The 15,992-nt window shown below is 40.2% G+C and overlaps 1 protein-coding gene across 1 annotated transcript; it reads right to left on the reverse strand.

Annotated features, from left to right (window-relative positions):
* Positions 1-4,945: 4,945 nt before the first annotated feature.
* On the reverse strand, positions 4,946-5,626 carry LOC124461572. Its single transcript, XM_047013090.1, has one exon. The coding sequence runs from the start codon at positions 5,624-5,626 to the stop codon at positions 4,946-4,948; it is 681 nt and encodes a 226-aa protein (XP_046869046.1).
* Positions 5,627-15,992: the final 10,366 nt, after the last annotated feature.

Consider the following 15,992-nt stretch of genomic DNA (forward strand, 5'->3'; position numbering starts at 1 on the left):
TATAACCATAAGACATTTTTGTAATCAGTTCTAAGTTTTCTTTCAAATAATAAAGTACGTTGCTTTTAACTCACGAAAAATATCTTTTTTTTCCTTATCGAGAAAATCGAATATTTAATTATATGTACATGTTTTGTTGTCTTTATCGCTCTGTCCGATACAGTTGGTTCAATCGCAATCTCTCTTAACAATCTCTAGCACGATTAAGCAACAATTTATGCATTATTATAAATTTTTTTTTTTTTTTATTACCAATGCAATATTTGTGAATCATTATTTAAATACTTTTCTTTTTTTGAAGTGAAAACTTCTTTAGAATCGTTGGGAGTGATGTGAGACTCGATGAAACGAAAAAGCGACACTAAAAAGAGACACATATAGATCTTATAGTATTTAGCCTGCGAGAGAATGAGATGCAAATATATAAAAAGCATTATGAAAAACTTCGACCAAGCTGGGAGTCGAACATCGGCCGCCCGATCGCCAAGCCAGCACACTAACAACAGAGCCACGTCGACACTTTGTAAATTGCCGTCGAGTCGCTTTTTCGTTTTCACTTCAAAAATTTTGCGGACATGGCTATATCAACTCAGCTTCTCATGCTGATCAAGAATTTATATACTTTATGGGGTCGTAAACGCCTTCTTCTGTGCGTTACGAACATCTGACCAATTTTACAATACCCTCTGCAAGGGTATAAAAAGTAAATAAAATGTATCACAAAATATATAATGAATGAATGCACAGCAACTAGAATCACTGTCTGTTCAGCTCTCTAAAGTGGGAGAAATATGTGCATGCGAAACCAGATTGAGCAATGGAAAAACAGTTTTAATTGTGGCAATTTATATTTCACCCAATCAATCAATAAATAGCATCACGGAATTCATTCATGAAAATTTAATAAAGTATACACCAGAAGTATCGCGGATACTTAGAAAAGATTACGATAAAGTTCCAATGATTTTAAGTGGCGATTTTAACATAAATTTTGCATTGGACACAGCGGTTCCTTTAATTGACTTTCTCAATACAACATTCAGTTTAAAAATGTGTAACAATCGCACTGAATCAACAACACGATCAAAAACAACAATTGACGCGGTATTTCAAAGATATGTTGACAACATCGAAACCAAAGCATTTGTATCATATTTTATCTATCATAAGCCACTCGTATCATTTGTTGAAATTGAAAACATTGAGGATGAATAATAATAAAATGAAGAAAATAAAACATGACCTTTATAGCAATATTATAATGAACCTATAATTATCCCGCTCCTAATGCTGCTTTCGTCTCATTCTCTCTCAGTTTGTTTTACGGAAGGTTTCACTTCTATCGTGTCTAACCGTTAGACGCCCTCTTTTTTTTTTTTTTTTTTTTTACCAATGAAATATTTGTGAATCATTATTTAAAACCCTTTTTTTTTTGATACTTAGATACTTATGCATGAACGTAGGTTCCTTCGGGGCACTTTTTCCCGTCCCTGAAGTCGTTAAGCTGCGCCAGTTAACATCTCGGCCAAGTCGTGTTCGAAGAAAAGAGTAACTTTTCCCTGTGTTTATTTACTTTTTAGTATTTTTTATTATAAAATTAAAACCTCCGTCTTGTTTGACGTTCAACACACAATTATCATTTTTATTCGGCGACAATGCCGTTCTCTCCTTCAGTTAATTATGTATATATGTATGTATGTATATATGTATGTATGTATATATGTATGTAAGTTTTTTATACCCTTGCAAAAAGGGTATACTAATTTTGGTCAGAAGTGTGCAACGCATAGAAGGAAGCATTTCCGACCATATAAAGTATATATATTCTTGATCAGCACGACGAGACGAGTTCAAATAGCCATGTCCGTCCGTCCGTCCGTCCGTCCGTCCGTCCATCCGTCCGTCCGTCTGTCCGTCCGTCTGGATCAACGCAAACTCCTCCTAGACCGTAAGAGCTACAGAGCTGAAATTTTGCTTGTAGGCTTGTATATACTGCAGGCGTTGTATATCTCGGATTCAGCCGGATCGGATCACTATATCATATAGCTCCCATACAAATGGCAAAGTCACGAACAGTGACTTAAATATTGAATTAAATATTGGTGAGTTAATTACACATATCAACGACTATGCCAAATTTGATCAAGATCGGGTGACTATATCATATAGCTCCCATAGGAACGATCTTTCGAAAACAGTGACTTTGGTGAATAACTTCGTTACTTTTGACGCGATTGCTTTCAAATTAAACATTTGTTAGTTTAATATATCTGTTAATGACTGTGCCAAATTTGATAAGGATCGGGTAACTATATCATATAGCTCCCATAGGAACGATCGGTGGAAAACAGTGACTTTGTCCAATAACTTCGTTATTTCCTATGCTACGATTGCTGGCCGTTCTGTCGCAAACATTAGCCTTTTTAGATAAAACGTTTTTCCACTTTGATGGCTATAGGTAAGGAAAGAGTTACCAAAAAAGTTGCAAGGGTATACAAACTTTGACGCGGTCGAAGTTAGCCCCGGCCCTCTGGTTTTTTTTTTTTTTTATTCCTTTATTGATAGGTATAGATAGTATAGATAGATATATACAGAGGAAAAAGAAGATGCCATAAAGGGAGCTTGATCCTAGGGGACGTCCTCGTGGGAATTGCTTCCTAGGGTCGGTGGCTCTCTCTACGACGCTCCAGCTCTCATGCGTTCGGATTGTCGCAGATCCCGCATTACATATGCTGCAAAGCTGTTGACCGCTTCCCATGTTTGTGGGCTGCCAACCATTGAATCCACGAGGTTGTTCACCGTTAATCCAGCCCCTGCAGTGAGTTCTAGGTGCCTTCTTTGGGACTCATAGCGCCGACACCTGAAAAGAATATGTTGTGCGTCTTCTACGCTGTTATCGCTGCAGACTGTGCAGATAGGCGATTCTTCGTGTCCAAAACGATGGAGATATTGCCTAAAGCATCCATGACCGCTTAGTATCTGGGTTAGGTAGAAATTTACTGACCCATGCTTTCTGCCTAACCACTTCTCTATATTTGGGATCAGCAGGTGGGTCCATCTGCCCTTCTGTGACGCATCCCATCTTCTCTGCCATGTTATTAGGCTTCTGCCTCTAGCCTGTGCGCGTGCCAGTTTCTTCGAGGGCTCATCACTAGGTGCTGCAGCTACGACTGTGTCTTCATCCGCCTGAATGTCAAGTGGCAGCATCCCAGCTAACACTAATACTGCGTCGTCAGATACCGTTCTAAACGCGCAGCACACTCTGAGTGCAAAAAAGTCTGTGGGTTGACCGTATGCCCCTGCTGTAGCTTTCTACTAATAAAGCCGATTTCCAGATCCGAGCCGCATAAAGTACAATGGAGCTGTGAACTGTCGTCAGCAGCTTTCTCGTCTCTTGTTTTGGGCCCCTCGTGTTTAAAAGGATCCTTGACAACGAACGCACGCATACAGATGCCTTCTCCTGAATGTTGGCTAGGTGTTCTCGAAAGGTTAGTCGAGTGTCTATCCACACGCCAAGATAGCGGATAGCTCTTTTGGACTGGACCGTAGTCCCCTCAACAGTAATTTGTGCTGTCTCAACAAGTTTCCTGCTTGAAATTAGAACGGCCTCTGTTTTTTGCGCCGCTAATTTGAGTCCCACGGAGCCCAGCCATTCTACTATCTTTGCGATGGCCATGTTTGCTGCAGCCTCTGCTTGCTTAATCTCTTTTTTAACAACGACTAGTGCAACATCATCTGCATAGCCAATTAGTTGACAGCTATCACAGAGTGTCAACCTCAGGACGCCATCATACATTGTGTTCCATAGCAAAGGGCCCAGAACGGATCCTTGGGGAACCCCGCCAGATATGGAATGCAGCACGCTTCCAGCATCGGATGTATACTCCAACTGCCTCCTTCCGAAGTAGCTCCAGGTGATGGCATGAATGTGGGGCGGGACTCCAAAGTTTTGCAGTGCGTGAAGAATAGATCCCCAATCGGCAGTGTTAAAAGCGTTCTTTATGTCGAGGGTGACCAGCAGGCAATATTTTTTTGCACCTCCTTTCCATCTCTCACCTTTAATAGCTTCTGAGGCAATATCGACCACTCTTGAAATGGCATCAGTTGTGGACTTATTTTTTCTAAAGCCATATTGATTGGGTGAAAAACCGCCGCCTAGCCTTTTGGCTGATATAATAGATTCCAGGACCTTGCCTATGGTGTCTATTAGGCAAATTGGCCTGTATCCTGATGGCTCATCTAGGCTTTTGCCTGGTTTTGGCAGCAGGACCAACTTTTGCAGCTTCCATGTGTCCGGAAAGCAGCCCTCCCGGAGGCATACACTTGTGCAAATATATCTGGGTTCAGCATCATTGCCAGCTTTACGGCGCGATTTGGTATGCCGTCTGGCCCTGGAGCTTTACTAGGGTTGAGGCGTCCAGCCGCGGCCTTTATCTCCTCATTTGAGACTAAATCGACAGCAAAATGTGTCTGCATCGGTCTTCTGCACGTTAGTGCATCGCTTCTAGCTGGAAACAGAGATTGTACTATATCCCGCAGCTGCTCCGGATTTGTTGGTGCAGTTTTTTTATTTGCATACACACGCTTCACTACAATCTTATAGGCCTTGCCCCAGGGGTCCTTATCAGCTGAGTCACACAGCTCAAGGAAGCATTCCCGTTTGCTGGAATGTATGGCCCGTTTTAATGCCTTGCGAGTTCTTGCAAAAACTATATGAAGAGAGGGCCAATTGCCATCATTCCTTTTTCGCGCCCGTTGGTAACACCGTCTTGCCCTAAAGCAAGCCCGCCGTGCTTCTGCAATGCTATCATTCCACCAGAATACCGATCTATGGTGGCCTCGGTAAGCTTTACGTTCCTGCATGCTTTTGCCACACGCCTCGTCTAACTTACGAGCCAATTGGTTTGCCATACTCTGGGCTGACTCCGTTGCCAACTCTATACCACTACTCTACTCTAGCGGCAGTGAATTGGGGAACATTCAGGGTATCCGCTTTGTACGTTTTACATGCCACCGGATGCACATCTCGCTGACGGATTGATCCTCCGATCTTGAAAAGGATCGCCTCATGGTCGCTAGCCGTGTAGAATTCGCCGATTTTCCAAGAGGAGCGCCGAAAAATGCTGCTGACAAAAGTGAGGTCAATGACCGATCCTACACCCGTTTGGCTGAATGTATTTTGATTGCCACTGTTTAGCAGGGCAATATCTAGTAGGCCTCTAGCATTGTTCGAGACGCTGCCCCACTCTAAGGACCACGCGTTGAAATCACCAGCTATAATGAGTGGGCTGTGGCTTCTTGCGTCGGTAGCCAGCTCATCCAGCGCTGCGCAAAATTCTTGGTGATTGATGCTAGGTGGCATGTAACAACTATACACCCAGAACCGGTCTATCTTAGCCCGTACAAAATGTGCAAAAGCCCGGGTTTGAGACATTTGCAGCGGTCGCACGCTACTTAGCAAAATCGCCGCTTTTCTTTGCGTACTACAGGTCGTGTTGTTGCCGCCATGGAGTCTGTATGGCTCGCTTACGATGACTACATCAATGTTTTGTTCCCTCGTCGTTTGCTTCAGCATATCATGTGCTGCTTCATAGTGGTTTAAGTTAATTTGCATGAACTTAACCATGATTAACATTTTTTGTAAGAGCGTTCTGGCCACAACGGGCCCATAAGGACAACGCTGGCTCCCGGCAACATGACCCGCTTCTTTTATGCCATTTGCAGTGCATAGGAAACACTTGGCTGCGTTTTTACAGCCTCTGGCTTTATGCCGCTTTTCGCCGCACCGTAGGCACCAGTCGCTTCTGTCTTCTTGGCATTTGCATTGTGCTGAAACATGCCCAAATTCGTAACATCTGAAGCATCTAACAGGTGTATTGTCTATTCTAATGCGGCTTTCGTTCAGCCTAATCTTGATTCTGCCCACATTGAGGATATCTTTGGCAAGGGCTGCCTGAACGCTGATGGTCGCCCGCTGTGTACCAGCGAATGTTGGTCGTAGACTCTTTATCGCCAGAGTAGTAAATTGGACGCCAAACTGGCTCGAGAATTCAGCCACTAGCTCGTCCTTAGACACCATCTCGTCCAAGTCTCTGACATCAAGCTTGATGAAGTCTGAGAGTGCTTTGGCCTCAATCTGAGCACCGAAAGCTACTTCGATATCTTTCGTAAGCTTCTGGAGGTTTTCAGCCATCGGCTTGTTCATCTCCAATAAGAGGTCTCCATTCGCTGTGCGTCTTGCCTTGCGTACATTAGCGCCAATCGAGCGCACTTTGTCATCTTCACTAGACGTTACCATTTTTAGCATATCGCTATATGACAAATTGGCTTTATTAGCTAACAAAATAGCGTCTGGCCGATGCCTAGGGAAATCCTTTTTCGCTGGTGGTTTTTTGTTCGCACGTTTGTACGTAACTTGCTGCCATTCACGGGCGATTTGGTCTGGATCGCGCTCATTTCTTACCTGCCCTGGGGCAGATGTTTGTTCCCGCATTAATTTTTCTCTGGGAATTGTCGCTCCACGGTGTTTTTTTGGGGAGTATTTCGACTTGGTATCATGTCTTCTCTGCGGCGCTTGGCGGAGTCATGATCACTCCCCATTATAGGCCTATTTGGCTTAGAGCCCGATTTCGCTGGCGTAATTTGTGTGCTTTTGTCGCTGTTATGCGGGGTTTTGTGAAACTCACTCGCAAGCACTCTGAGGCAGAGCAGTTCCTGCAGCTCCTTCATTTGCACAATGGCTTGCTTAGTGCCCATGTTAACGTGTCGGACTGGCTTTCGTGGTTTATCGTCCGCCGAGATGCCTTGGTTAAAGGTGTTGTACAGCTGCCATATCAGTGATCCCAGTTCATCCAGCTCTGGAATGTGCGAGACCACTTGAACAGTTGGGCCATTCGGTGCCAAACATGGACTGTCTGGCATTAACCCAGCCTCTGCAGCCGCTTGAGGGACGCTGCATGCCGATGTTGTCGCTGACGGTGGCGATCGCATGAGCAGCGGCCGTTTACCGAAAATCGACTCTTCTGGTGCAGCAGTGCCTAGAAGATCTTCACCAATACGGGATTGATGTTCCAAGGATGCAGCTAGCTTATCCATGGGGACAGGCTTGGAAACAAACCAAATTTGAATTCAGATTTTAAATTTTAAATCCAAATTTAAATCTGCCGCCAAAAATGCCCGGAGGCGCCCCCTGCCGAATTCTAGGTAGGGGCTCCCCTTTGCTCTCCTCGTTTACCAACACTGGCAAGATCAGCTGTGTTGATGCAGTTTTGACTAAGAAAAAGTTGGTGCAACAACAAGACGCACAATTCTGGATGTAATTCGGATAAAAAAGTCTCACCCACACCAGGAAATATTTGGTGATGAGAGGCGGGAAAAAAGAAAAGAGAGGCAAGTAGCCGTCACCCTTCGCCCCCTCCACCGTCAGTGGACCGGCCTGCCGCAGAAGCAAAGATTGCTACTAGGCCAAATATTGAGGGCTGCAGCGGGGCTCCAACGACGTGGTATGTACTTAGTCTCCCTTGGAATCAATCTGACTCCTTTTTGACTTTTACAGGCGTTCCGGACACCAGTTTATGAAAGTTCAGACGGAGCAAAATATATACCGACAGTACCGCGGTTCACTTCCACTAAGCGTCAATATATATGTATGTAAGTGTCTATATATGTATGTATGGATATATGTATGTGTGTAAATATGTATGTACGTATATATGTACATATGTGTTATTTCCCTCCAGTACCAAATGTCCCCGGTCGACAATGTCGCCGCATCGTCGACTATACCGCCGTCGGCAGAATTTAATTCTGCCGGCGTCGACAAGCAAAGACCAGCCGACGGTGCCCGAACTATCCAATGTCGTCGTCGAAACACTTCGTCGTTTGAAAGAATTGAGCAAACACAATTTCTTGAAAAAAATTGACACAAAAAAAAAAAGGCAAGAATAGGAAAAATGCAGCATCAAATATTTATTTTCATGACGGCTTTTCCATACCCTTGTTACTTATGGATGAGGGAAAAATTTGAACTTTATTACCATATACATATTATTTTTATATATACATAATTTGTCAATAACTTGTTACTTATAAATTGATCATTAAATAAGCATGTTCTTTTGATGTGAAACATATGTAAATTTTACATAATTTTACATGCATCGTCGGTTATGGCCAAGCATACTCTGTGTTTTCGGGACGCGACAAGAAGGAAGACAAAAGAACAAAGTTAAAACGGGACATTGCATTGTTGTTTTTATTTACCATTTCGGCACGCGTCGCTTTGTAATTTTCGTTTCTCTTTGCATTTGATTTAGAATTGCGTACAAGACAGTTGTCAAAGATTACAGTGAGAAAGATTACAGTGAAAATATTTAAATTATTAAAAATTTATAAAGGTAAGTTTGCATGCATTTCAAAATAAATCAAATGAAGTTTAATGAAAATAAATTGTAACAATAGAAGTGACAAATTTTAATTTTTTATGTTCCAGAGGGTATTATAAAATTGATCAGATGTTTGTAACGCACAGAAGGAGACGTTTCCGACCATATAGAGTATATATATTCTTGATCTGCATGACAAGACGAGTTCGAATCCGTCTGTCCGTCTGTCTGTCTGGATCAACAGCTTATTGTAATTAAATAAAATTAGTTAAAAATTAAGAATAAATATATAAATAAATATAAATAAAAAATATAATATAATAAATTGCTGTGAAATAAAAATTTAATAAATGAATAAATTAATCAAAAGAACATTTGTATTTTGTTTTTTATTTTTGTATGGACAACACTATCGACATTCAACGCAATTGTCGATGGAACGTCCTCTGACGCGCATGCAAAGAAAATCCATCGATCAACGGTCGACATTCAAAGCAAATGTCGCTGGAACGTCCTCTGACACGAACGCAAAGAAGACCTGCCGACGTACCGTCGACGTTCAGAGGAAATTTCTTTGCAAATGTCCCTCAAAACATTTTCGAAAAAGCATCCGCGGACATACCGTCGACGTTGTCGCTCAGTTGTCCCGATTGTCCTTATTGCTAGGTCATCTAATGTTAAATGTCGCCGCAACTTAAATGAGCGTGTCGCCGCTATGTCCCCCAAGACAGCGGACATGTCCCCGCAAACTCGACGGAGAGTCTCCGCAGACGCGTACTGCAGGGTTGTTGCCCTTTTTGATGTGTTGTCCATGGTTTGTGTAGTTGAAGGTGAATTCGTTGGTGTGGTGACCGGGTAGGTAACTCGCGCTAGTCACAGAAAATTAGGCAAGCAGGAAAGACGTGAAAAGGAGAGAAAAACACAAATGTAAGATAATAAAAAAACATGTGAGAAATTTGAATTAACATTGAAATAAAGATTTCAGCCAACCGATCTAACCGATCGATGTGCCCACAAATTGTGCAACTGAATATAGCGCAATACAACACAAAACCGGCGTTCAATTGTTTGGTTAGAGGGCTCGGGGTACATGTTCGACTCGCGAACTTTTTTGGAGCTGTCCCACGTCACAACCTGAACATTTTCTACATCCTGATATTAGCAGAGTCTGAATATCTCTGAACCACGTGGATTGGAGTGGAATCTTCCAGAAGCTTCCAATCAACAACAAAAAAATCAGTAAATTTAAGTCTAGCATAAAACTTCTTTTAAAATGTAGGAAATCAAAATTAGTCCCAAAATTTATCAGCAATGACTCAAAAATTTTGAGTCAAAATACAATAGGATTTTCCCAAAAGATACTGACACATATTCGGACATTAACCAAATATTAGAAAGACATACTCATAATTTTCACACAAAGATATTAAGCTTATTAATAAAACAAACATAACATACTAACCAGACAAAACAAAGAGAAGAAAAAAGCAACCAAAAAGTTACAAGAACAGCTGGACGAAAATGATTTTAAAACATTCATGAAGAGTGAGAGTACGATAGCGGAAAAATTATCAACAACTTTGAAGAGACATCACGAATCCAAAAATGAGAGACTACGAAAACAACGGAACAGCGTTCTCTTGAACAAGAACAACAACAACACAAACTATTGGTTTGTAATTAAGACGAATATAGAATTTCCGACCGACGTAAAAGCGTTACTGGCGAAAGGCCCTAAGTTCGCAATCCCAGTGGAGAAGAGAAAATTCCCTCTCTTTAAATATATAGCAGACGGAGAGGAGCTAGTACAGACTCTTAAAGACAAAAAGAAACAAGAAGAAGCACGGAAAAAATTCTCTTTATTAATAAAAGATCACGAAACATCTAACAAAGAAGACGCAGCTGATCATGCAATACTTGACACAGTGGAACAAACAAGGAAATTTCTAAGACAGAATGATGACATATTAATTTTAACTTCAGATAAAGGGAATAAGACTTAACGACTTATACTTAACGATTTAAATACGTATAGAACTTTAAGGAAGGACCCAACCACTAGACTACAGACCAGAAACAACGAATTGGTGGAAAAATTATACAAACATGAACTTATTTCATGGACCGAACGAAATAAGCTTAAAACAAACACATCAATTCCACAACCGGATTACCTAAAATTCATAGAGAAGGTACGCCATTGAGACCAAACTGCTCATCAATTGGTTCTCCATCATACGGACTATGCAAATACATAGTCAACATATTAAAAAATATAACGGCAGACTCAACATACAATGTAAAGAACGCCTCAGAATTTAAGACAAGGATTAATAACACATTTATTTGCGACGATGAAAGATTGATATTATTTGATGTAGTTGAAAGATTGAAATGATTGAAAGATTGTGAAGAGGAGCGAGTAGACAAAGCCATTGAAGGGATTCCTGTGGAAATGCAGATTCGAGGATTCAAGGGCATTGCACAATTACGCCGTGTATTTTCAGGCATTCAGCTACCGGTATAGCGAGCAACAAGAGAAAGTACAAAGGTGGACGCTACTGCCAGGCGTTCCAAAGAAGATTTCCATTGCTACTACTGCAACTCGAAGAGCCACATGAGCAAGGACTCTAGGCAACCCGACACAGTGCGAGGGTTCTGCTTCGGATGCGGTGCCTTGGATCACTGAGTGGCCACTTAATAAAGAGAAGCTAGCTAAATGGTGCGACAACGTAAGACATGTTGAGATATATTTAAAAACACCAACTGATCCTTACTTAATTACAGCATGCTCAGGCAGTGATGTTTCACTTATTAAAATCTCTTGTCTACCAGAAGGTGAGGAAAAGGAAATTTTTAGCGAAATAGTTAAAGAAAGTGATAGCAAGATTGTTAGTGAAATAGAAAATACACGTAGAGGCAAAATGGTTATGGAAAGTGGGAATGAAACTGTTATTGAGTTAGTCAAAGAACAAGTTAGGTGTGATACAAAATGTGAAGAAAGAAAAGAGACTGCTAATATCCAGATAGATTTTAAAATCCGGAAAAAGTTTGAGCATTTTAGTTGTGCGCCTAGAAGATTGTCATATTCTGAGAAAGGCAAATTGCAGGTGATGCTAGACGGGTAAATGGAGAAGAAGGTCATTCACCCTATTGAGTCGGAGTATGCATCACCCATATTGTTAGTGCCTAAGAAAGCTGGCAAATTTGGTTGTGCATTGACTTATATATATATACAACAAATATACATATTTGTTGTAGATACAAATATAGATACATATATATATACACATATATAGATACATATATAGATATATATAGATACGCAAGAACAGAAAAGTTGCAGGAAGTGAAAAGAAAGTTGGAATTTGCTGTGGATAAGTTATTTGAAATGAGAAATGAAATAATTTACAGGAAAACCAATGACGAAAGGTTGATGTTTTGTGTACCGAGTGAAATGGAAGAGTCAATCCTTTTCAAGTATCAGAACGAACTAGGTAATATCAGCAAAGATAAAGTAATGGATGCCATTACGAAAACGTATTGGTTTCCTAACGTAAAGGAGAAAGTTGTGAAACACGTTAGAAATTGCTTAAAGTGTGTTGAGTATTCGCCAAATTCGGGAAAAGAGGAAAGAATATTGCACAGTATTCCTAAAGGGAATCGATCCTTTGAACTATTTCACATTGATCATTGTGGTCCTATATCATCAGGCAGAAACAAAAAGCATTTGTTTGTTATTATTGATGGTTTTACAAAATTCGCCAGACTATATCCAACAATGACGACGAATACTAACGAAGCGGTGCTGGCTCTTAAAAACTATTTTACGGCTTAGAGTCGACTCTTTTCCGTAGAATCAGATAGAGGAAGCTGTTTCACGTCATCAGAGTTCGAGCTGTTTGTACATCAGAATAACGTTAAACAATTAAGATTGCCACAGGCTAATGGCAAAATTTAGAGGGAAAATCGTACAATGGGACCTATGCTTGCTAAATTATCGGAGCCAAGAAATATTAGGCAAGTTGAAATCAAACTATTTTGAAATTTAAGACGATTAAAAATAGTTTGCAAAGCATCAGCATGGTGCATATAGGTCATAATATCAGAAGCTGGAGGAATATATGAACAAGAAATATATAAGCTAAAGTTGAAACATGTAGCTTTGACGCAAATAAACTCAACACCTAAGGGCAGATCAATCGGCACAACACTTGAACACAGATTCGAGTTAACAGCAATGAGTACTCCACTGGTACGACGACCAACACGATCAAGCCTATTAGAAATAAAGTTATTAGAAAGAATTTTATTATCCAAAACAGAGGAGTTAAGCCAAGTTTCAGAGAAAGCTAATATGTCAGCCGAAAAGGTTTGGCTATCACAGAACAGGTTCGGGAGCTTGGTTTGAAGTCCTCTTACATTTTGATAACGAATGCAAAGACTAGACGTTATTAGTTTTTTGAAGCAGAAGATAAATTAGGAAGGTGGACAGGCAACGGACGGGAGCGCTTAGCTGAGCACAAGCAGAGAGAACAACAAAACCACTAGCACTGATGGTATAATGGGGCGATGAAAGAAAGCAACTGCAGAAGCAATGACGAGAGAGAAAAATAAAAAAAATAAAAAATAAAATGCACCAAACACTAATCCCGAAACAGAAAAAACTGTTTAAACTATTTTATTTTCCGAATTATGGAAATAAAACACAATGGTGTCAAGCAAACAACACCAGCGAAAGCGTAAACAAACTAAGCTCAATTAATTATGGAAATAAAACACAATAATGTCAAGCAAACAACACCAGCAAAAGCGTAAACAAACTTTTGGAGTATTTGGAGCATTGCATAGGTAAACGAAGAAGTGACTAAAAGTTATGCTTAAACAAATGAGAATAATGATAACTGTAACGTTAATTATGTAAAGATCGGGAGATCTTACGGTCAAGACAGTCGAGTTGTAGAAGGAGAGACGGTCACACTCGCTCTCCTGCTTCTCTTCGATCCCGGTATTTTTAATCACTCTCTGAGAAAGAGGTAAGTTTAGCGCGTGAGTCAGTCAATGCCGAGTGTTGAGGAGAGTAGGACAGATATCGAGAGAACATTAATATTAACGACAACAAATAATAATAAGTACAGTTAAGAAATAAAATAAAATACTATTAATCTAAAGCAACCAAAAGACGAATCTCCTAAACAATCTGACATCGGTTGATTAAGAATAAACATCGTGTTTATCTGAAGCGGCTTCTCCGAATCAGATGGACTAAACAGTATATAATACAACTGTACTTTTGATACAAACTAACCTAGCGCATTACTAAAATTACAATCAGACACACACGTTGTGGAAAAACAGTTGTTGCTCTAAACTAACCCAAAAGATCACAACGGCAGGATGTCAAGTGGCCGACGGCGTGCCCAAAACAGTAACAGTTCAACCCTCGAACACGTAGGGTTTGAGTCGTAATAGAATAAGATCTTCTAAGTAGAATAGTTACCTCCTAGAGCCTAAGATTCCCTATATAAACTCCGTACTTTTGTAAATAAAATCAGTTAATATTTTGAATTCAACGAATGAAGATTGGGTTATTTTAGGGTTATTTATTCTCTAGTAAGAGAAGTAGAGTATCCTTGAAGCTGGTAACTTTGCCGATTGGTCGACAATAAATCAAAGAAAATATCAGATGAAAATTACTTGTCTTTGATTCTCAACACTTCTATAGAAAATTAATAAATTAATAGTAGTAAGAGAAGTAGAGTATCCTTGAAGCTGGTAACTTGCCGATCAACACTCCTATAGAAAATTAATTAAAATTTTCATCCAAAAATATTGAAAATTGAGTGAGATTTAGGGAATCTCCGGCGGGACCTTGAAATAAAACTCGACAGCATTACTTGAAGAATTTAGTGAAGAAATACTGTGCAAAATTTCCAAACGATTCGTCCAGTAGATTTTGATATTAAAAATGGCAACTTTTTAGAAAAGCGTTTTAAAGTTTTGGACATCCAAAAATCTAATATAAAACAGTCGGCCAACATGCGTTCAACTGCCCATAACTTCAGAACTTTTACTCTGATCGATCTAAACTTTTAATACACTATTCTTGTGGTGCATTAAAAAAAAAAAAAAAAAAACAGAGGGCCGGGGCTAACTTTGACCGCGTCAAAGTTTGTATGCCCTTGCAATTTTTTTGGTAACTTTTTCCTTACCTATAGCCATCGAAGTGTAAAAACGTTTTATCTAAAAAGGCTTATGTTTGCGAAAGAACGGCCTACAATCTTAGTATAGGAAATAACGAAGCCACTAACAGATATATTAAACTAACAAATGTTTAATTTGAAAGCAATCGCGTTAAAAGTAGCAAAGTTATTGACAAAAGTCACTGTTTTCGAAAGATCGTTTCTATGGGAGCTATATGATATAGTTACCTGATCTTGATCAAAATTTGGCACAGTTGGGTATAGGTATAATGAACGCTTCAATATTTGATTTCACGACAATAGCTCAGAAAATATCGAAGTTATTGAGAAAAGTCACTGTTCGTGACTTTGGCGGTTGTATGGGAACTATATGATAAAGTGGACCGATCCGGCTGAATCCGAGATATACAACCCCAGTATACACAAGCCTACATGCAAAATTTCAGTCCAGTAGCTCTTACGTTTGCGTTGATCCAGACGGACGGACGGACGGACATGCACGTCGTGCTGGTCAAGAATATATATACTTTATATGGTCGGAAATGCTTCCCTCTATGTGTTGCACACTTCTGACCAAAATTAATTATTTGGATTATGTTATTGATAAAATATCATGCTTGCTAAACTGTCCGGCCCCTAAAATTTGAAGAAAGTCCTAGGGATTCTTGGTATTTACGGGTGGTACCGTAGGTTTATTCCAAATTTCTCCGATCTTACATGCCCTACAACAGACGTTTTGTCCGCAAAAAAAAAAGTTTATGTGGGTACCAGAGGCCGAAAAAGCTCGTCCGGGATATTGTTAAAAATTTAACATACATATAACACTGTGTGAGTGAAATAGACAACAAATCAACTTCTAAGAAGTGACAAAGCAAACGCTTTTTGTGTCGGCATCATTGTGTAAGAGCAAGCGAGATAGGCTATGCTGGATTTATTGCATAAAATCGTTGATGCCCAAATACGCGAGGTAAAACGTCGGCAGAGGCAGGGGCAACCCGTTGGCAGAGGCAGAAGCTGGACGCGGCAAGAGAGAAAACGTCAGAAGAGGCCCGACGAAGACTTCGTGGGGCAGGAGCGGACTTGGGTAAATTTTTGGGGACTATAGATAGTTCTAATGGTTAATTGAATTTATTCAAACTAACCTTAGCATTAATTATTGGTATTGAACAAAGAAAATATTGTAATATTGAGCTTGACGAGGTTATGAGATTGCGAGTCGCAGATTTGCGAAATAAGTTGGCCGAATTGAACCTTAGCACAGTGGGAAGAAAACGCGATTTACAGAATAGACTTTTTACGCATTACAAAATTCAAGACCAGGATAGCGAGGAAGAATCAGTAGTTACAGTTACGGGCGAACTGCCTACAAATAATTTTAGTCGATCTTGGTACATCTTAAAAGGGC

The sequence above is a fragment of the Drosophila willistoni genome, unplaced genomic scaffold (genome assembly GCF_018902025.1).
Source record: "Drosophila willistoni isolate 14030-0811.24 unplaced genomic scaffold, UCI_dwil_1.1 Seg533, whole genome shotgun sequence".
Taxonomy (NCBI): domain Eukaryota; kingdom Metazoa; phylum Arthropoda; class Insecta; order Diptera; family Drosophilidae; genus Drosophila; species Drosophila willistoni.

Excerpts from the sequence above, each read along its gene's own strand:
- LOC124461572 (XM_047013090.1), bottom strand. The coding sequence starts at position 5,626 with ATGGTTAAGTTCATGCAAATTAACTTAAACCACTATGAAGCAGCACAT.